Below are 22,570 nucleotides of genomic sequence, written 5' to 3'. Positions count from 1 at the left end.
ACTTACTAACTCGTTTTGCCATTAAACATTGAATCAGAGACACTATTGGGATTCAGTTGGCAACCTACACTGACATTTTATGGAAAAAGAAAGTCATACCAGTGAGGAATGACATGAGGGTGATTAAATGATGACAGAAATGTAATTTTTTGGTGTATTATCTTTAATTATATCGACCCGCCCTAGCTATGAACAAAAGAGGTAGGGAGAGATTGAGCCCAACATCGACAACGAAACAAACTGTTCTTCTATTTATTGCTCTGCAAACAAGCATACAACTGTGTAAACAGACATGCTTTAATGGGTGTTTGGATAAGTGCTGGAAGGCAAACGAGGGAGACTGACGGCGCTCCACTCAAGGCGGCTGTGGAAAGATGGAGGTGAAATGTGTGGGAGTGGAGGGAGCCAGTCCAATCTAAAGCCTGTCTGTTTGAGACGACAGCTCGCGCTCAGCGGCACAGTGGCAGCATATAACATATGGAACGGGTGAGATAAAGTGTCTTCTCTAGAGATCTCATATGCCATTAAGAGACGTGTGAAGCTGTTGGCAAAGCAGTTGACAACTCCATCTGATGGAACACATTATCTTCCATAATTATCTACGCATATTGAGACTCCCAGACACGAGATATTCAACAATAACCCTGTTCAATAACACCAATATTTGCATTACAAATGTGTAAATTCTACACCACTTGCATACTTGTCAACTTTTAACCTCTGTGTACGGTCTCATTATTTAAAGTTCATCAGCCAGCATCATCTACTGTGCCACACGATGGCGTGACTGTCAACGCAGCGCCAGAGGAGATTTATTATTAGGATTTTTAATTGCATCTCGTACAGTTTCACTGCCTCTGCATTCTAGTGAGGATGAGGGCTTCACCTGCGCCTGTTCATACCAGCTATGTGCAAATCACTACTTCTCTCTGGGGAGAGTAAAAGGCCAGTGAACATTGAGGATCAGAGATTTCTCAAAACCAGCAGATGGAACAGCCTCTCAAAAGCCTTTATTCTCGCCTTTGGAAAGAACTCAATAGTGCTTTCAGAGCTGAGAGTTCTCATTTACATCTCACTGAAATAGTCTTGATTGCACATGGAAAGCTAGGCATTGCATATACATTTAACTTACTTTGCAGCAATATTATTGGAAAGCTTTAGAACGCTGGACATTTATTTTCATTTTGTTCATGCTCTCACAGCCTGGATGGAGGAGAGTTCTTTGCAGCTTAATATTAACAAAACCGAAGAAATGTATTGTGGGGCTAATAATGCACGTACACTTTTTAAGCCTTAATTAGGTTAAGCCTTACTTAATGGAGAAGAAATTGAGCAGGTGAGATCTTTTAAATACCTGGGTACGGAGACTGACTCCCAGTTTAAATTTGATAAGCATTACTGAGGAAATTGAGGAGTTCTAATATTGAAAAGGACATTATAGTTGTGTATAAATCACTAATTGAATCTGTGCTCACTTTCAACATTGTATCCTGGTACAACTCTCTTTTTGTTAAATGCAAAAACAGACTTTTAAGGATTATAAACATGGCTGGTAAAATATTGGGGGGGTTAACAATCTTAAATTGTTGTTGTGTGGTTGTCTTTTGTATTGTTTGTTGAGCCCTTGTCTAATTCACATTTCTACTCCTGTGGGGATAGACAATAAAGCTTTTTTGAATTTGAATTGAATAGAAAACCCAGGATAAACAAATATGCTGGGTGAAAAGCAAAATAAATGTTCCCACCCTTTTTTAAATCAATATATTTCCATGATTTTTTCCAGTAGTTCATGATGGAACAAGTAAATCTACATTCATTTATCACGATAAAGGTTTTTGTTGAGGAAGATTTCCATTTCTAAATTAGGCACCAATTATTGGAATTAACAGATAAATATACCAATATACAGAAGTTTCCAAAAGTTGCAAAAGAAAAGCCTGAGATTTGAATAGCAGCTTATTGAGGATTCAGCTTCATGAGAGTCCATAAACAAAACTCATTTCCATGACTTTTAACACGATTACTTTTCTATGAATTTTCCAGGCCTGGGAATTAATATTTTCAAAAGCTCCCCTAATATTTCCAGGTTTTCCGGAATTATGGGAACCCTGAATGTAAGATCTATCAACAGCATCTTGGGCAAAGTGCCAATTACAACAGAAAATAATTTTGACATATCCATCAGTTTCCAAATACAAATAAACTTACTTACAGCAATGAACTTCTAAGTACACAAATATAAAACATAATTTGATCTTTTATGGCCTAAATAAGTGGTTTATAACCAAGAGGCCAGGGCCCATTAGAGGGCATAGCAATCTTCCAAGGGGGCCTCATTTAAAATAAGAAAAAAAAAACAAGCATTAAATTAAGTTAAATCAGGTAAAAATTAAGATATTTCTTATTTTAATTCAATTCACCCCTTATAAAGCTTTTTTGTTGTTGTTGAAAAAACAGGGTTCCCATGTCTTGAAAAACCTTGATATAAGAGGATGCCTAATTTTAAAAGTGTGATTTCTAAATCTGGAAAAGTAATTTAAATTACTGAAAAAAATCCTTTTCCTTAGTAATCATGCTCATGCTACTTTTCTACATAAATGAAGATGAAGATGAAGATGAAGATGAATGGGCAAAATGATCTACTGTGGTAATCAAAAGCGTAACACAAATGTTGTCATTGGAGCTTCAGTTGTATTTAACCAAGAATATTCCTTTAGAAGTATTAGTAAAACAACTAAAGAGACACTAGTCCATTGAGAAGGAAAAACATTTAACACTTGCTCAGGAACCTAATTACTGTGATCTTCGGCTAAATATAGCAGAGGTATACAAAGACCCCTCCCTGAGGTGTTCGGACAATGTAGTTAAGTGCATGTCATCTGAAATCTAGTGTGAAAAACAAATCTGTCCTAACCAAGTCCTTCAATAGGTCCTGTTACATAAACTTTGCAGAAAGTCATTTTAACACAAATGTTATTTATGCAGAGTTCAGTATGTCCATCATTATCAACCGAACTCATCTATCACTCCAAATATTATCTAGATCGAAACGCAGCGTAAGCAATGACAGAGTAGCCTACACGCAAAGGATGTTACCCAACATGCTCTGTGAGGGGGGCGGCAGCTCTGAAGTTAGAAAACATACTAATCAAACCCTGAAATGACAGGTCAGTTAAAATGTCAAGAGACAAGGGGATGATAAAAACCAGTATAGGCAGTATACAAAATAGGCAGTATAATCTTATCTAAACAAATGTATTGCCATAGAATTTCATAAGAAAGACTTGAAAAATGTAGAGAACAAACACTTCTCTGGAAGGGAAACGCAACCACAGAACCAAAGGCTAGATCGAGACACCACAGCAGAGAAACACAAATGACAGACACAAATGAAGCCATTTCTCTGAATAAGGATTTGTAAAACTACATGATTTCAAAATGTCTATTCATGGGTTGCCTGAATGACTAGTCGAGTAATCTATGTTAAGGAAGCCCTGTAAAATTAGAATTGTTTGGGGTTTACCCGACATCAAATCAAAGATGTTGCTTAGGGTTTTGTAGCAGTTAGAAGGAGTGCAAAGGAATAGAAGCAATTGTCTCAAGACTTGTTTTGAAAAATATGGACTACTTTGAACTTGACGCACCATATTAAAATTGCAACGCTTGGGATGACAAAAAAAAAAGTGAGTGAGATGTGGTGCAACAGCCAAAAAAAGTCTGTCTAAGGGGCTATTCACACAGAACGCGTTTTTTCTTTGATTGTCTCGAGACATGTTTTTTTTAAAAGGTGAACTTCTTTTAACTTAAGCGGCGTGTTTTTAGAACGCTGTGTCATGCGCGAGACGCTGCGAAAGACACGCGAGTGCAATGGCTACACACGTTCATCTAGCGCGTGTTTACATAGAAAAACAATGGAAAATGTTTGCATTGGAATGCAAAAACACATTCTGTGTGAACTGCCCCTAAATGTGTATGGCTATAGTGGTGGTGCTTAGTAGTGAGTTAATATAAAGAGGCTTTTTCGAGAAAACAAAACAACAAAGATTTTTTTTTTGCCCAGCCCTAAAAAAATTATAATATAAGAAATCTATACTGTGCCAGTTTAGTTGTTTAGCTATTTAACTAGCGAACCATTGTGCCCATCCCGATTCCCTACGTCTACAGAGAATTAAAAATGTGAACATCATACCCTGGCATCTGAGCTGATAATTTTGGCCTTCAAGATACACATTGAGCCATGAGGGCAATACTTTAACAGCAGTGAACCGTGGTGTGTAGAGAGCCACCTGGGCTCCAGAAAGGGTGTAATAAGACAGTAACCATGTGGGTGTCCTGGACATAGTCCTATACATGCTCCCATATGTTTGTTTGCGCAGCAGCACAGCTTGAAAACACTTACTGCAGGGTGGCTGCCAGCTGATCCAAGAGCCGCCAGTTTGTGACCCCGTAATGGAGCTGGAGCCCACAAATAGCGCTTACCCAAGAGGTCAGCAAAGGTTCAGACAGACTAGCAGGAAGTGAACATGCATTTGTTAAATTAAAGCTTCACGTCCAATATATAGAATGATGATGTGATATGAGTAATATTATCATGTTTGTGAGACATCTGAGGTAATAGTTAACAAGCAATGGATTGATTGTGTGTGTGCGCATGAAAGTATAAAAATGGTAAAACCGATGAGTCAAGCCAGTGTTGCATCTGCCTATGTGGTACACCACGTTCTTCACATCATGATGAGTGCAAGAGCAACTTGGCACGCAGTCATGTCACAAGCAGATCAAACATAGTTGAGGAACATGTGTGTGACACTGACCCAAACTATATCTCTATGATCACAGACACCCACTGCGGCCCAGACCGGCCTCACATATGTCTGATGAAGGGTAATCCTAACCCCTGCAGCCCTGCCTGGAATGTCTTCAGCTGAAGGAGAGGTCATACCACCTGTCCAGGATGAGGTTTCAGACGGGGGAATGCCTGGGACTGATAATCACTGCCAAACACAGAGAAAACTCAACTGGCTCCTGCTTTTAAAACACCACTTTGTCAAGAAACTAAACTCTCCTCACCCAAAGACCCCTTGCAAGTTACATTGCTTAAACTGGTGGGAATAGAATACATAATATTAGTTAGAATTAATAGGAATAATATAGTTAAACTAAAACTTAACACTATTTACTCACCCTCATGTTGAAGCAAAACCCATGACTGACTTTCTTCTGTTGAACACAATAGGGGAACTCCTGAAGAACTGTTTAATGCCATATAAATGAAAGTAAATGGCAATGTTTGCTTTGCTATCAAACTCCAAAATGGCAAAAAGCACAATAATAATGGTCCATATGACTTATCTTCTATATTCCAAGTCATCTGAAGTCAAACGATGGCGTAGTGTGACAAATAGACCAAACTTTGTCATTTTGTCTTGAAAATCTCACCCTCCACTTATGGCTGGGCGATATATGACCAAATTCTTATTTCAAATTGAATCAATATAGATTAAGTTAAATGAATTAAGTATACATTTATTCCTATTAAAGCTAAAAAGGTTATTCAGTCAAAAGCAGTAAGTCATTTTCTCTTTTGTTTGATTCACATTAATGACAGAGCAGCAGGTATGTTTATTAGGCTGCTGTCACTTTAAGACTAAATGCACGGATCCATTATACTGATACAAATCCGGTTTACACCCAACTGTTTACTTTCACTTGAGACATAACCGGCTGTGTTTACATGAATACTCCACAAAATGGGCATGTGACAATAACACGTGTATTCGACCATTTAAGCGCAATAAGACGTGATGGAGGACTGAATTTGCGATTGCATGCCCGTGGCTTTCTTAAGCAGTGTATCAGTCAGCCGTGCACCGCATTGAGTTCTTTTTCACTGCTTATTGTGCTTAATAACACTTTTTAACATCAAGCATGTACCAAATTCGCGATCGCCTTCTGAGAGAGGCAGCTTTCAGGATATGTTGCGCTTATAACTCATTTAACATCAAGTATGTTCCCACTCTTTATATTCTCATGCATTTCTCATACATTCATGCATTTCATCACTCTGAAGTGTCAATAGTGCTATATATTTACGTACCGCGATATACACGATATAGCAAAATCTCTAACGATAGACGTTTCATACCGTGGTATATATATGTAATATAATATAATATAATATATAATATATATATATATATATATCGTCATACGCCCAGCCCTACCTCCACTGTAGCTCTTTAATTAAGTATGGAACCTTAAGATGCACTGAATCAGGTTTGAAATCATTTTAAAGTACATTCGTTTAATGCTGCGGTTTATGCTTTTATGTATGATTTATAATAGTCATTAATTTAAGACTAAATATCAATTAATCAATTAATCTAAATAGGACCCATCGGTTTTTGCAGCAAACATGGTTCCTAGTTGAGCGATTCACAAACACGTTACAAAGCAAATCTGATTGATTGAGCACAAATGGAAAAACATTGCTTCTCTTGTTTTTTCTCATGACAAACCACACTATAAAAGTGGTTCTTAAATATGAGGAAAGCAGAAGTGTTATGAAGTGAGGCAACTGGGAAGCTTTAGCTGTTGCAGAACTAAAATACGGATGTTAATGATGTGCAGTCTTTTTACAATTACTAAGGAAAATAAATCTGTGTTGCACTATAACAAGTCCTACACTGTTAGACATTTCAGTAATCTGTACAGTTATTTGCATTATTATGCATTTCTCACCCAGTATAACACTGGCAAACACCACATACAGAGATTTACTAGGCTATATATTTAAAAATTGCTGTATTTGCCTCTTAAGGTGCCATTCCATCATGATTTTTTCTATTCCTCATTTTTAACATTTGGATTGACAGGATTTGCCTTACACTGTGTCTCATAAGCCTTTTTAGACAGATTCATAAAAAAAAATAAAAAAACCGTATGAGTTATTTGTCCACTAATTGGACTATACTGCCTCCACAATAGATATGACCATGTCCATTTAATGCCTTTGTTTTACTCTACATTATTAATTCCCTTTCATCAAATTCAAGACATATTGCAATCTCATAGCAATTGCAAGCTTATACCAATGTCGATCAATAGAAAATCATTCATCCTGTTTTTTTTCTTTCTTTCTAATGAAACTGTATTGTTCTGTATAATAGTGCTCTTGATTCCCAACCCTACATTCAATATAAGATAAATCAATCAAATGACATCCCTATTAAGCAGAGATTCAAACATCCAGTCTATTGCACAGTTTAGAAACATGAATTGGCCGATTATACAGAGATCTTTCACCCAAATGAGTCTTTTCATTACGTTGGACTTTCATTAGTTTCATATACGTCCTAATGCCAAATTCCCACAGTGCTTGCCAGGTGTGTGCACACCCCGTCACACAAACAGATCACGAAGGAGAACAGAAGATGCTTTGTGTCGCTCAGCCGCGGAGGCTGTGGAGCGTCACCCTCCTGCCCTCTCATGAGCCAACACAGTGCTCAACCACCTGGTCTCCGCAACAACCCTTAAACACAAACAGCCTGTCCAATAACAATGCATCAGCACAGAGGGAGGGGTGTGGCCACAGCAGGTTGACAATTCATGTGGAAGAACATTAGAGTCAGCACATGGTACAGTGTGTATGTAACGGATGGAGAGAGAAAAGAACGAGAAGGCGTGGTACAGAAACTGGCTGTCGTATACCCCTGAATGACTACTCATCTTGTGTTATATAAATAGCCTACATGAAACCGTGAGAGAGCAAATGTTTTACCACTGTTACCACAGACTAACGGCGGCACTAAGAAAAATAAAATAATGTTCAGCACCATGTTTCTGTGGTTTCCGCTTATCATATTCATACAGCAATCATATCACATGGCATTGTAAGGGTATCAGATGGTAATACTTTGTACTTTAAAATATATTGAGTGCGTGGTATGACAAAAATCTTCTACGAGAGAGAACAAGGCTAACCAAGGCTGCATTATTTAATCAAAAATACAGTAAAATAAAAAGTCATTGTGAAATATTCCTAAAATTTAAAACAATCCTTTTCTATTTTAATACAATTAAAAATGTAATTTATTCTGTGATGACAAAGCTGAATTTTCAGCATCATTACTCCAGTCTTCAGTGTCACATGATTCTTCCGAAATCATTCTATGCTGATTTGATATATATGCATTATATTAACAAAATTATTAACAAGTGAATAATTTAATAAACATGGGTTAAATTTCACATCAGTGAGTTTTGATAAGGCATTTGTCAAAAAAAAAAAAAGTACAAAAAGTACAAAAAGTGCAAAGTGAAGGAATTAAATTAATACAGATCTTCGCAAATTCAGCGTACGCCCATACAGATCCATCCATAGCCATCTCACTCTGGGATGGCAATTCATAAGCCCTTCAAATTAGCAGCTTTAATTGGTGTCTGGGGAGAAGGGGGAGTTGGGTCTACAGAGAGAGGAAATGACTGCAATTAACAGATTGGGCTATGATTGCAGCTCTGTGAGGATGCGTTTGTGGAGCTTCCAGCTGGAGGAACAAAGTGGGGATGCTTAGGGGAAGTTGCAACTTTGTTTTGACACAGTTGGTTAAGCAGGATGTAAAGTGCTAGGACCGGTTAATCAGTAATCTAACAGGGACTTGTCCGGCCTGGGAGGGACAGCTGTTGACTGTGGGGCGAGGTGGGGCAGTGCTCTCCTCTTACCCACGATGACCTCAGGACATACGAGGGCAGACACGACACCCACTCGCATATGAGACTAAATCTTCACTCTGGGCGACTAAATAATGTCTATCATTAGCCATTGGGTAATAAATTCTTAGATTTTACTCGCCAGTGTGTGTTAGAGGCCAAGTATAAGTTTAGCATAGATATATTTTCACTTGCTGAACACACTGACTGAGCGCTTGAGGGTTTCGCTCGATGTAATATTTAGAAAATCTCAGAATGAATATTAATTTTCATACTGTACATTATAATAATGATGGCAAAATTCACTTGTAGTATTTAAAGCATTTGATTTAATTTTTATTCTTATAATTTTATTATAACAATAAAATGTAATATTGGCCATTACAGTATCTATCTGCCAGAATTAAATATTTCAAATAGAATTTAAATTTAAAATACTATTGGCGCATCCCCATTTATATTATATTATTATTGTATTATGGAATCTAGGCCATGCTAGAGTCAAACTCACCCAAAGAACACCTGCTGTTAAATGGATTCACTTTCTCTTTAAATGACCCTTAAATTCATTTAGAAATATAAAAGGTGCCCTTCCGGGTCATTTCCCTAAAGCAAAATTGCACAAAATGCTTCCGAATAGCAGAATGGAGCATGTGGGTTTGTGCCATAACTGTGACAAGAGAGTGCTTCGTGTCATTCATAATTCACATCATCAGCGTCACAACCCTTTTACCATCGTGCCACTCTAGCGAAGCAGCTCGGAGACGACACGCCATCGTCCCTCTGCCCTTTAATCTGCACGCTCAAACATCTTCCTCCTTAAATCTGAAAGGCTGGATTTGTTCAGTCAGTTGTGACTCCCTGTAGAAACTCAAACACCACACTACCCAGACACTACGCCTACAAAACATCCTCTCTGCCCAGCTGAGCCCCTCTAAATATATGCATACTGTTGAGGGATGAGTTACAGGCACTGTTAGGACACTAGACCCCATGAATTGAATGTAATTATTAATAACATTTTGACTTCATTTGAATTGGAATCACTTGCATTATTGTGCAATTCAGCCTGTGTTTAATTTGACATTTGTCAAACTCGACTCTGCAAGTACTGGAATGTATTTTTTTTTTAACAGTGGTGAAGAAAATAAATTTCACTTCTTTAAATTTGTGTGCAATTAGCACATTTGTCACGGCTACGTGTTTTTTTGCACTCTTCAAACGTTAATGTCGCACGTGGAGGTCATGCATTTCTCACAGTCCGACATCTGTCATGTTAAATAATTAGCAGTGCTGGTATTCCTGTCCTCCATTGTTCCAGAGAGGCAGCGCTCGAGGTAGGGCACCGAGCGCACACGCTTTTGTTCACCTCGCAAGTACGACACTCCGCCACTGAGAGACATTGTTACATATTTAAATAGGTTGCCGTCAGCATGACTGGAACATTTGCATCTCTCTCTCCTTATATCCCCCACTCCTACATAAACTCACCTCCTGTGCATTTGCTTCAAGCCTAGAAATTGACTACTATTATTTTATTCTGTGATATTGTTTTATCAAAATTCTTATTACAAAAATAAATTAGATAACAAAACATATGCATTATAAATGCTTAAACAACCTCAACAATCATAATAATAATAATTGTCTAGATGATGATTATTATTATTTGTGCTATAACACTTAATAAAAATAAAAGGCTATTTTGCGACCTAAAGTCAATTTTTTTTATCCAGTTCTTTCTTGCTTAAGGCATGGATATGTAAAAAAAAAATACATAAAATTAGTGCTGTCGAATCGATTAATCGCTTCTAACATGAACTTTTTTTTTTAACATAATACTTTTTTCTTCGAGCAAAGTTTAATGTTGTGTCGAGTCTTCTTAGTGTTTTAAAAATAGCGATTTTTGATCATAGAAGTGCCCCAAGCACTCCCATTCAAAAGGCGATTTGACCGAAAACAAAAATACGGTCAAACTTAAAAGTGGTGTTTCTATTCTAATTATGCTTTTAAATGAAAGTTTGCCTCGGGTAGATTAACAAAAAGACTCTAGGTTGCATTTTGGCGAGAGTTACCCTTTAAGCCAGTTGATTCTTCATTGGCAGCATTTTCCACTCTAAAGGATTAAGTGTCTTTACTGTTCCTGTTCCTGCTCGCTCTCATTCTTAAGACACAGAACGACAAAGGTTTGTGGGCCAACTCTTAGGGGAATATCTGCACGACAGAACGACATTGGGACCGCAAATTCAGCAGCGCTCCATTTTCAGCTGCAGGTCTAAGACTATCTGCTCTCACCACCCACTGTGTTTCTGTCAGGCTGCTGGGGCATTCCTGGAGAAACCAGTCCATGACGAGAAGACCTAAATGGAGACACTGTGCTTACCAATGTGTCAGGAAGACCTAAAAAAGTACTTTCCACATTCCACTTTAACACGAAAACTGGTTTTATTGAAGGTAGAGTTATTTCTCTTTCATTCCACAGGGTCCTTTCTCATGATTTCTGCGGACCACCTCTGCCATAGCCTTTCATAGGGTAATAAGGCTAAAAGGTGGTGAGCCCACGGTCTTTGTATCTTTGCAGGAACATGTATTAGCATACAAAAGGAGGTGAGTGAGCTGCTTCCTACATTTCTATGGGAATGGAGGAAAAAGTTGGAATGGCTGGACTTAGGAGGGGGTCAAACTCCTGCTGAGACCCCGAGGTTTGTTGACACAAACTCCATGCAAACCCATGGATCTAAATAACAGGAGCCGAAAGCAATAATTACTTTATCAGAGCCAATGCAGAGCTCTGAGCTCAAAGGGAACGTTTTTGCTCGGTTCAGCTCTGTACCAAATTTATGCATTTGCCTTTGGATGCTAGCTAATTAGAAGTAATATGTTAATGGTGATGGAAAATTTTGAACGATTAGTTGGAAAATGGGAACTGAATCTAAAAGAGGAAAAGTTGTTTAAAGCTGCAGACCGTAACTCTCTGTTTCTGTGACGAGTCACGCAGGGACTGGGCTACTCCACAGTGGTAAGGCCCGAACCAGTCTAAAATATAAACACTTATCATAGGTGTACCGTAGTGATTCAGGATAAGACAAAAACACGGTTTGGAAAATGGATTGCATGGGGGGCCATCATTGTTGACCATCATTGTTGACCATCAAAGCCATAATCTTGGCATCAAGCAACATTAAAGGGTTAGTTCCCCCAAAAATGAAAATGTTGCCATCATTTATTCATCATTATGTTATTCCAAACCCACTTTGTTAATCTTCAAAATACAAATAAAGATATTTTAAATGAAACCTGAGTGATTTCATACAAAGCGACAATGTTTCTTCCAAATACTTGGATTAAATTGCTGCATTCTTATATTTTACGAAATTCTTAAGAACCTTTTGAACCATCAAAGCTTTGGTGGAGGGATAACAATTTCTCAGGTTTATATTCATTTGTATTTCATGAAACTCTTGTAGGTTTGGAATAGTATGAGTATGTAAATGACAAACTGAATTCATGAGTATTCAGATCTGTGGGTTCGATATATTATGGTCCTTTCTTATATGGTCAAAAACAAAACAAATGAGTATGTCTTTAAAGAACTAAAGAAAGGATGATATGGAAATCTAAAAGATGTTTCTAAAGGTCTAAAGCTATTGCCACCATATTTACAGCTTGAGCTTCCATTTTTGTGTGTTTTCTGGTACACAATGAGATTAGACTCAAGCACCACATGTTTATAAACAAGTAACATCTACTCTGGGAAAATACAAGAAATCTCAAAAGCTTACATCTCTCTATTTAAAGATGAAACATCATGTTACTCAAAAAGTATGTGTAATTTCACCTTCAAATTGACTCAATATGACTGGCTTAAACCCCTGAACGTCTCATTGGGCTTTATCATTCTGAAGTTAGTCAAACTATCACTTACAGTACTTGCCACATATCTGAAACAAATCAGTGCTCAACAAGTCCAATGACTGAACCAAATAAAAATAAAATAATCAACGTGGAGGCTGCACTTAAAAGGGACAGTTCACTTAAAAACTAAATTTCTGTCATCATTTCCTCACACTCAAGTCGTTCCAAACCTGCATGACTTACTTTCTTCTGAGGAACATTAAAGAAGAAACTGAGAAACGTATTTTTGAAAATGAGAAGTGTTTTTATTGTTCATACAATAAAAGTCAAATGGTAACCAAAACTGTTTGGTTGCCACAATTCTTCAGAATAGGATATTTTAAGTTCTGCAGAACAAAGAATGTCATATAGTTTGGAAAGACATGAGGGTGAATAAATGATGACAGAATTTAAATATTTTGTTAAACTATCCCTTTAAGATAGTAGTCCTTCAGTTAAACTATCATTTCACAACTGCTAGGTAAAAAGAAATACTCCAGTTTTCAAACATAATCAAGTGTAAATGGTAGAGTGGTTGCCTCCCTGATGTGCCTTCAAACATTAATCAAACTTCCTACCGTCATCTGAAAGTTGTCCGACAGCCGGCTCAGGAGAGGTATTTAAAATTCTGCTAATTCGTCTTGACATGGACAGCAGAATCCCTGAAAACGCATGAGAGCTTGGCACCCGTCTGAGCGGTGGAGTCTCAGTACGAATTTCATTCCCCGGTTCAGATGTAGATCTTAAATAAGGGGCTGAGCTGCGAGATAACCAGTCCCTCTGAAGATTAGCATGCTCCAGGAGGACACCGCGGCTGGTGACCCTCTGAGGGTCCGGGAGACTGTGGACCCTGGAGACGGGGGGATTGGATGGAGCCATACTGCTGCTGCTTCTGGACCATGTCAAGCTCTGCGTGCGCATGTCCCATCCAGCCAGGATCCTTCTGTTGTGCATGTCCAAGGGCTCCTCGGGGGCTGAATTTGAACGATGCTTTAGCCAAGGCCTGCTGAGGAGACGCCAACGACGAGCACTCTCCCTGCCAGACGAACAGCGTGATGGGTTCCTGTTTGACCCGGTTTGTTCCTCCGGTGTGGCATTCCGTGATAAACTCATGGTAAATGAGGAGAGAAAAGCTAAAAAAGCTTAACAATATCACAAAGCAGGAAGCCAAAAATCAATTTCAGTCAGTTTCAAACACTCCCTATTACATCATAGGCTCATCTCGATGAGCTAGGCTGGATCTAACCAAGTTATCCGAACATAACACTCTAAATTTGATGCCTGACATAGCGAATAACAATGTCCCTGAGATCGCCTTGAAGAAACATGCTGAGCAAATGTCTCTCGTCTTTCTCAGCGAGCAGCATGACATCCACTGGTGAGCCACCACTTCCTGGATTCTGTTGCTGCTAGGCTTTCTGGGAGGAAATAGATATATGTGTGCGTAGAAACACTTTGCCTCACTATCCAATCAGCGCATGTGCTGCCCATCCAAGGGCCCCAATCTGTGGTTGGCCTGAACACCAACTATTTCATGAAAGTAAAATCAGAAGAAGAACAACAACAAAAAAAACCCCCTGACTTCAGAGAATCTGGTTCGTCAGTGTCAAGTCAATAAAATGCTTGTCACATGGATTAATAAAGCAACAAGAATACATTCAAGGAAGCGATGAAAAAATCTGTTTTAAAAATAATAGCAAAGTGAAACTGGCAAAGAACAGAAATGTTGTGACTGAATAAGAGAAATTAAGGTATTTGTTTAAAAGGAGACATGATTACAATGAATGTCATTTTGATCTTGATTACATGAAGAGGTTGAAAACCAATCTTTTTTGTAACATATTGGCGGTCAACAGCATGTCGGCGCAACATCAGCACACCCACGTCTGAACAAGAGCCCAATGAACTCAAGAGCGACCAATGAGACATTTAAAGAAAAAATTCCTTCCAAGTCTGATCCTTTCAATGCTGATAACTAGGGTTTTCAATGCGACAAGGTTTTTAAGTCGTCAATGGTAACCAAAACTGTTTGGTTGCCAACATTCTTCAAAATATCAACTTTAGTGTTCTGAAGAACAAAGAACATCCAAATACGGTTGTCAGTATATTTCAATATTATACAATCAGGAACATTACAAACAGGTTTTTAATTCCTATACTTTTAAATAACCAAGCCACTGGAAAAACTAGCTTATGATGTAGATATGTCCTTGTTGTGACATTAAGAAGAAACATACAGTTTGTCAGCAGGAATCTGTCATATGCCAGATTTTGGGATTGGGCAGTCCATTTCCAGAGCAACGGATTTAGTACAAAAGGTCAAAGCTGTGAATATTAAAGTCCACAATCTCTGCTGAGATTAACCCATGTGGATTACTGACACTTCTGTAGATTCTGACGATTAAAAGCCTACAATTTTAATTTGAGATTTAGGCGTACAGATCTATGAAATCAGGAACCAGTGGATAATTGTGCCAGCATGGCCAATTAAGAGAAGTGCATTGGGTTCAAAATATACCATTAACTGCCTTTAACATGGATGAGCATTTTCTGTTTTAAAATATTTATAAATGAATTCTAGCAAAAATTGTGTTTACATGGTTGACATTATATGACGTATATACAGTCAAAAAAGTTTGGATACCTACTCATTCAAACAAACCAAATTAGGTTAAATAAAGTTTTTTAAATTTGACTGGTTGTACATATTATTATCTATTATACTGATTTTACTGGGCACTCTCCCCTCTAACATCAGTATCAGCCATTAAAAAAATACATTGGTCAACCTAAATCTACTCTAATCTGTAGGCTACCACTCATAAAAGAAACTCACATTACAGAAAGTGTGGTCTCTTTGGTGCTCAGTGCAAGAATTCAAACATGATATAAACGAAGATCTAATAAATGTCAGATGTGCTTCACAGCATTTGTGCTCTTGAACTTCACATTATTTATCTGGGTGATGCAGGTTATGCATAAACGTCTTTTTTGTCTAGTAGGCAGAGAATTTAACGCAGGTGAGCGAAATAGCAACATCCATGAACTTCTATTGTTCTATTTATGTATAAAAGTATAAACAACTATTAACTTAAAAAAGTTGGTGAAGCCAATTCCAGCCTGGATTAGAATTCAGACTCCATGTGATAGTCCAGTCTGGACAGTAGCAATTAACACCCTGTTACAGCCATCAAACAAGCTCAGTGCCTGGAGGCAGCGCATGAAAGCAATCATTAAACACCAGTATCCCTCTCCACCACTGCGAGCGTGAGATTCAGAAAAACGCCATTATCTACTTCACAATCTGATCTGAAAAAGTGTAAAGGTCACATTTCCTTTCCATGTTTCAGTAATTATTCCACAAAGCAAATATATGTAGGCCATTACGACTGCTTAAAAGAAGTGGTTGGTTTGACATTGCTCAAAGCTTGTCGTCCCTTCCTCCCTCTCTCAAATCTCCACTCACCCTGGCATCACCTAAAAAAAAAACACCAACCTTTGCAGCAAAGTACACATTGTCTACATCTGACCACAGGAAGTAATGACACAAGGCCTCCAGCTACACCTACCGCCACTTTGTCAGTGATTTTTTTTTAGCTCTATACTATTTAGTGCAGGAGGAAACCAGGAGGGACAGGGCATGCATGCACACCCCATACTAAAAATAGCACCTCTCAAGAATTAGGCCCTACAAATCTGTCAAAAAAGTATCATGGAGGGGGGTGGGGGGACACAAGACCAAATCAAAAAAGACACACACACCCACAACGCATGAAAGTTATATCAGCGGTTAGAATGCACTGTAACCTTTGAAGGTCACTGATGATAAAGATAACACAAAGATCATGATCATATCATGAAGGCCTGAAGCAGGGTTATTATCGTCAACTAAAACTATTAAAACATTTCTGTTAATTGAAATGAAGCTGGAAAAAATATATATATAAAAAAAGAAAAATGTAATGAATGAAAATTAGAAATGTTACCTTGGCAATAAACTGAAATAAGTTTAAATTGAAACAATAAAATTATTAATTGGAAATAAATAAAAACTAAAACTAACTAAAATTAAAACCGAAATACAAATACATAAATAAATTTTAAAAAAGGACAAAATTAAATGGATAAAAATATAGGCTACAAATAAAAGCCAACTCAAAAATATTTATAAAAATATAACAACAACTAAAATAACACTGCCATGGACAAGGACATGATCTAAGGGATGTAGCCAATAGTAATATTATTATTAATCTATACATTTATATAATAATTTTAAAAAAATTATTCAAAATTAACAAGAAGTTAAACGGTAAAAACCTAGTAGGACAAGGAAGAATGATATTTAATAATTGTTACATGTTACATGAACATGTATTTTAATAAAAGGTTCATGATATTCATGATGTTGCTAAGTGTTATTAGCATCAAAACACTGCAGTAAATATATTAAGAATATTTGATGTAAAGCCCAGCACTAGTTGCTAGCAACATCCCATTAGTACAGTAAACACACAGACATGGACGAATTCTTACATGCATTTATTTTTCACTCAGCAAGAACAGACCCCCCAGAAACAGAGGAGTGTGTATTTTTAACCCACACATAGGTTAGCGCTCTTACTTTGGCTCTTAAGGAGGGGAAATCCTGCCACCTCCAGACATCACCCCCGCTCAGAGGCTGAGAAAAAAAAAGAAGAAGAAGAAGAAAAAAAAAAATAACCTTTCCATCTCGTCCTCAGTACAGCCCTTTTGCATCAACAACAGCCTGTATGTAACGTTACTTTTGGAAAAAAAAGTTGGAAATCTAAGAGATAGCTGCTCAGACTCTGAAACCAAAACACATGGAGAAGATCATTAAAAGTGAACATCATCTGATTACAGAGGAGAGGACATGAACAATGAAACTTCTGTCATAATTTCCTCACCCTCATATCGTTCAAACCTGTATTACTTTCTTTCTTCTATGAAACAAAATTTTTATATTTTAAACCAAGTCTTAAGGCTGGGACACACCAAGCCGACGATCGGCCTTTGAACAATTTCGGGCAGTTTTTGAGCGTCGGTTGGCATTGTTTTTCTGGTGTGTTCCACACCATTGGCTCTAGTCGGTCGGTGTTGTTGTTTTTTGGGCCAATTCAGCATACAGAATCGCCATCGGGCCATCAGTGAGAGAGAACTCTGATTGGTTGTTCAGCATGGCGATAGAGTCTATAGAGTCTATGCACGAGAATAATAGCGAAAGTGATGAAAGCGAGCAAAGAAGTCAAGATGGTACAGACAGAAGGCTGTTATAATTTTACATCATCTTACCTGAGCAATCGAATGCATGAATATTTTTCATTTTTCACGAGAGGCGACAACACTGTCAGCTTTCGTTACCGCTAGTTCTTTAACGTCGGCTTGGTGTGTCCCAGGCTAGTGCTTTTGTCCATACAATGAAAGTAAATTGGCTCCAATGTTGTTTGGACCCCAATATTCTTCAAATTATCTTTTTTTTTGGTTGTTCATGAAGGCTTGGAACAATATGAAAGTTAGTAAATACCGTGCAGCAGGGATGATGTATTTATGCAGGCCAAAACCTAAAAACAGAGTTAGCATTTTAAAGGGCACCTATTATGCCAAAATTCAATTTTACATGGTGTTTGAACATAAACGTGTGTTGGCAGTATGTGCAGCTGAGAGCTGTAGACAAGAGCAGCTGTAGACAAGAATGTCTCCTAAGCGATTGAGGTGTTTTGTTATAAGATGTAAGAATGAACATAGCTATCTTCATTTACTCTCGTTGTTACTCGAGGACGGATCTGTTCCAACTGTTCGTGATCCAGCTTACAGTCTCCTCAGCGATAGGCTTAACGTTACTGATCACGGCAGAAATGGAAGGGAGAGCACACATTTTATACAGTTCATCTGAGTCGTTTTACGGATATGAAGTTTACCAGTTTATTAAGCACGCCCTGAAAAGCTGTGTATAGATTTGTTTACTGTTAATTATAGCGAGTGTTTCTGTTTAATTCGCTGTGTATGTTGATGATAATGAAAGGGAGAGAGAGAGTTATGGATAAGACTTTAATGCGCACTTCTTATATTGTTTATTCAGCTCTTACGGTGATTTTCTGGAGTAAAACTAATGCTTCATCTTTTGTGTGATGTACAATAAACTTCATAAAACTCAGTACATTTTTGGCCATCATTTGGACGCGATCCGCTACAACAGGCTTGTACTAACAGTGGATAAAAGCAAGATGAAAAAAAGTTATAACCGTAATTGAACTAAACTATACCTGTTCTATCTCCATACAGCATTCTCTGTCTCTGTGGGCATTATTGTCCGACTCCGGGTCGCGATCATGACACTGTGTTTTCCAACGTCATTTGAAAGTTCAACCAATGGAAACTGGATCTCTGGTATGGTGGGTATAGATGATGTGTAGAGACCAATAGAACACTGTTTTACAGCTGGAGTGCGGATTGGATTGGTTTGATCGCTCCGATTGAAAGGTCTTGATTTACTGTACACCATTAGGAGTGCACAGCTGAAACAGCACTGGAAGATCATCAACCAGGACCATTACTTTTGATTGCTTTGAGATATCAGCACGAAATTTAGCCCAGATGCAGTTGACTTGTTTGTGAACAAGCCCAAACTAGATTTTATGATCATGTCATGTATACTTTCTAATATCATGTCAATCATGAATAATAACAAAAATAAATAAATTGCATCACTTTGTAAAGGGGTTTTTTCAGCAGTGTTGTAACATAAGAACCTCCAAACATGATTCAAATCAAAGTGATCAAAGGTTTTCTAACAAATGAGACCATGTACTTGATACCTTTTTGGGTTTTTTTAACAACTTGTAACATGAAATCATTAAAAATGCATTCAGAGTGTAAGGGGTTAACAGTGACAGTCAACAGAGAGCTTACATATCACTTTAATAAAGCTTGAATGATTGCAAATGGGATCGGTATTGGCCATCTCTAGAAAAATCCTATTGGGTTTTTGTCGAGGGAACCAGAGTGATGCAAACTTCTGGGTTGGCCAACAAAAATACGTCATCATTGCAGCACTCTATGATGACAGAATTTTAATTTCTGGGTGAACTATCCCTTAAAAAAATGTATTTCGGCGTTTGTGCAGATCGTACTTTACAATTGAAAACTAAGAGGACAAATGAGGACTCTTGGAGTAGAACTGATGACCTATTGTTTGTGGCTCGTCTCTGGTGGGCTCTTTAGGGTGGCATGGGAAAAGGATGTCAAGAGCTCAGATTCACCTGCCTCACTGTACGTGTCCAGTCCAGCTGAGCGGTTTTGAAAAGCCGTTTGCTGTAGAGCCCTGATAAGATAGTAACAGACTGAGTGGAAACACCAGACTAAAGGTCTTGTGCAAAATAGATGAGATGGCTCATCCTGGAAAGACATTTCACGGAGATGCACATGCACAAAACAAGACTCACAATGCATTTAAAATATGAACACAAATAGATATCTAACGCTGAAAGCAAACTGATCTACAAATATGCTCGTCCTATAGACCTTTAACATCTTAATGATGTAGAGATTGCAGACGTCTATTTATGCAAAGGCGCCACATCAATAGGTCTTATCTCAGACTAAGTGATAGGCATCTAAAATCTTTTATGCAGTAACCGTAGAGCTTTTTCAGTTGTGGTACTGTAGCTGTGCATTAGCATGGTAAAACTCGTATTGCTTCCCACAGTTGACTTCGGTCAGTCAGACTCTGAGGAGCCCACAGAGGCTGACCCCATTTAGCCGTCCTCGATCAACAAATCAAATGAGGCTTTCAAAGTTGCCTAATATCCTTAGGGTCTGGAATGCTGCAAAGTGCATGAAACACACTAAGGGAAGTCTGATTTTCTTCAGCCTTTCATTCGTGCTCTACTCTCCTTTGGCAGTTTGCACAGCATTGCTAAGCAATGAAGTGTGATCTGTGACTGGTATCAGTCATTTAGAGGGCAAAAAGCACAGAAGCTCTACATCAACAAGACACACCATAATGACCATCAGGCTGAAACACGTCATTTTGATACAAAGAGTGAGAACAGACCATCATTTCTGACAGGATTGGCTGGTACTCACATTAGAGATAATAGAACACTATTAAAATGAAGGAACATCGGTTTGTGGTTCTCAACTGGTTTTGCTTCTAGGCTATATATTTGCTTGATTGTAAAATCATTTGGCGACCCAAACAAAGAACCAAAATTGTACAACCCCCCTGAACAAAAAAACAACAACTATTACTACATATACATATTACTATGAATCAAAAGGCCCAAAAATACACAAAATGAACATAAGAAAGGTTGAATACAAAAAAAAAAGATCATTTTACAGATATACAACAACAATAAGTACACCAAGAATAACAAGAAGTTCCTTTTTTTTGGAATGATTTGCAGTGTTGCAACAGCTAATAAAAATCAATGAATTTCATTAAAAGATTATTCGGATCTGTGTGCTGTGCATGGAAATCCTCTGCCAGTCATATAATTTTACAGTAGCAAAAAACGCAATTATAGATATGTGCAGAAAAATGTCAATCTCCCGAATAAAAATAAAAAAATAAAAAAATAAATGTGAAGAAAAAAATATATACAAATTAAATACATTTTAAGTCTTAAATTAACCAAAAGTGACAATAAACACTTTTATAATGTTGAAAAAATTACATTTTAAATCACTTTCTATGAATGTTTGATTAAATGTAGCCTTGGTGAGAATAAAATACTTATTTCTAAAACACTTTCAAAAAAATCTTATCAACCCCAAACAATTGAATGGTAGTAGGCTATATGAAATGCAGAAAATGAAGCCTATGTTTAAGGATATCATTTTATGATGATAAAAAAATAAAAAAAAATCATTATTACTATAAAATTTCAACCAAGAACTGCTTGGTTTGATGCAACCACTGTCATCAAGCCCTCTACAAAACAGCAGCTACACCTACCAACCGTCCATCTCCAAGAGAAAGACATGCGCACACACACGGATAGACACAGCTGGTGTCACACAATCAAATGCTAGCTCTTCTAATGGGAGGAGTCTTGTTACGCATCGTGATGTCATTCAGTCCCTTGCGCTTTCCTCAAACAAGCCATCTGAAGTGAAGCATTGTGTATGACAGACATTACGTTATATGTGCTTAGTGGACTGAGCAAACCATTTGCTGAACTCGGGTAGACCGAAGCTCTACAAAACATGCTTAAAAAATTTTGCAACGCAAGATGTCGAAATCCTTTCTGGCTCTATGTTTACATATGCCAAGCCTTCCTAAATAAATGTGGTTGCCTTGAGTGCACCTACAAAGGCAAACATTAAAAGCTTCAAAACAGACTGTTGAGAAGGTGCTGCTGATGGCAAAAACGAAACACTAAGGGAGCATATCAAATAACCTTCGGCTTGGCGTCACATGAGTCTCTGCCAGTAATACGAGATTGTGGAAGTCCGAGTGCAGCGTGGCTTTTATTCTCCGTTTTATTCAGGCATTTTTTCCTCAGACTGGTCATGGTGAATCAGAGCAGACAGGTGGAAAATTACCATCTAGATTTTTACGATGAGGAAGTGCCTACCAAATATGAGCTGTCATGAATTATAGCAGTGCTGAACGTTAAACAAAAGAACCTGAAGGTTTATCTTTAATCAGACAGCCTTGTCTTTCTCATGTTCTTTCATACCTCATCTTTCCCTTTGGAAATCTCGCTCATTTTCTTCCTTGTATCTGCAAACCATGTGTATCTTTATCTACAGCAGGTGCCATACAGGCCAGAGGAGATATACTTCCCTTCTGACAGCTTGGCTTAGATGATCCCAGATGAGCGGAAGCTTTATTGATGCATTTTTGCATTCGACCTGCTCACCCGTAATGAATCACATTTATCAAGGGGCTGTGATAAAACACATGAGTTACATTAACCCAGGGCAAGAGAGCATTTAA

The 22,570-nt window shown here is 37.9% G+C and overlaps 1 protein-coding gene across 4 annotated transcripts in view; it reads right to left on the bottom strand.

Annotated features, from left to right (window-relative positions):
- rasal2 (RAS protein activator like 2) overlaps window positions 1-22,570 on the bottom strand; it is a 78,600-nt gene that overhangs the window by 48,039 nt on the left and 7,991 nt on the right. The window contains exon 1 of one of the 4 annotated variants that reach the window (XM_082171862.1): window positions 13,182-15,629. The exons of 2 other annotated variants lie outside the window; for them this stretch is intronic. In XM_082171862.1, the coding sequence (XP_082027988.1) occupies window positions 13,182-13,716 (535 nt within the window). In that variant the 5' untranslated portion in view covers window positions 13,717-15,629. Of the gene's footprint in view, window positions 1-13,181; window positions 15,630-22,570 lie in introns of those variants that run through there. One more of the 4 variants, XM_082171861.1, reaches the window with a different exon arrangement.

The sequence above is a fragment of the Leuciscus leuciscus genome (assembly GCF_965113295.1).
Source record: "Leuciscus leuciscus genome assembly, chromosome: 6".
In the NCBI taxonomy this organism is placed as follows: domain Eukaryota; kingdom Metazoa; phylum Chordata; class Actinopteri; order Cypriniformes; family Leuciscidae; genus Leuciscus; species Leuciscus leuciscus.
The sequence above is the reverse complement of the archived record's forward strand: the minus strand, read 5'-3'. Positions and strand labels throughout refer to the sequence as shown.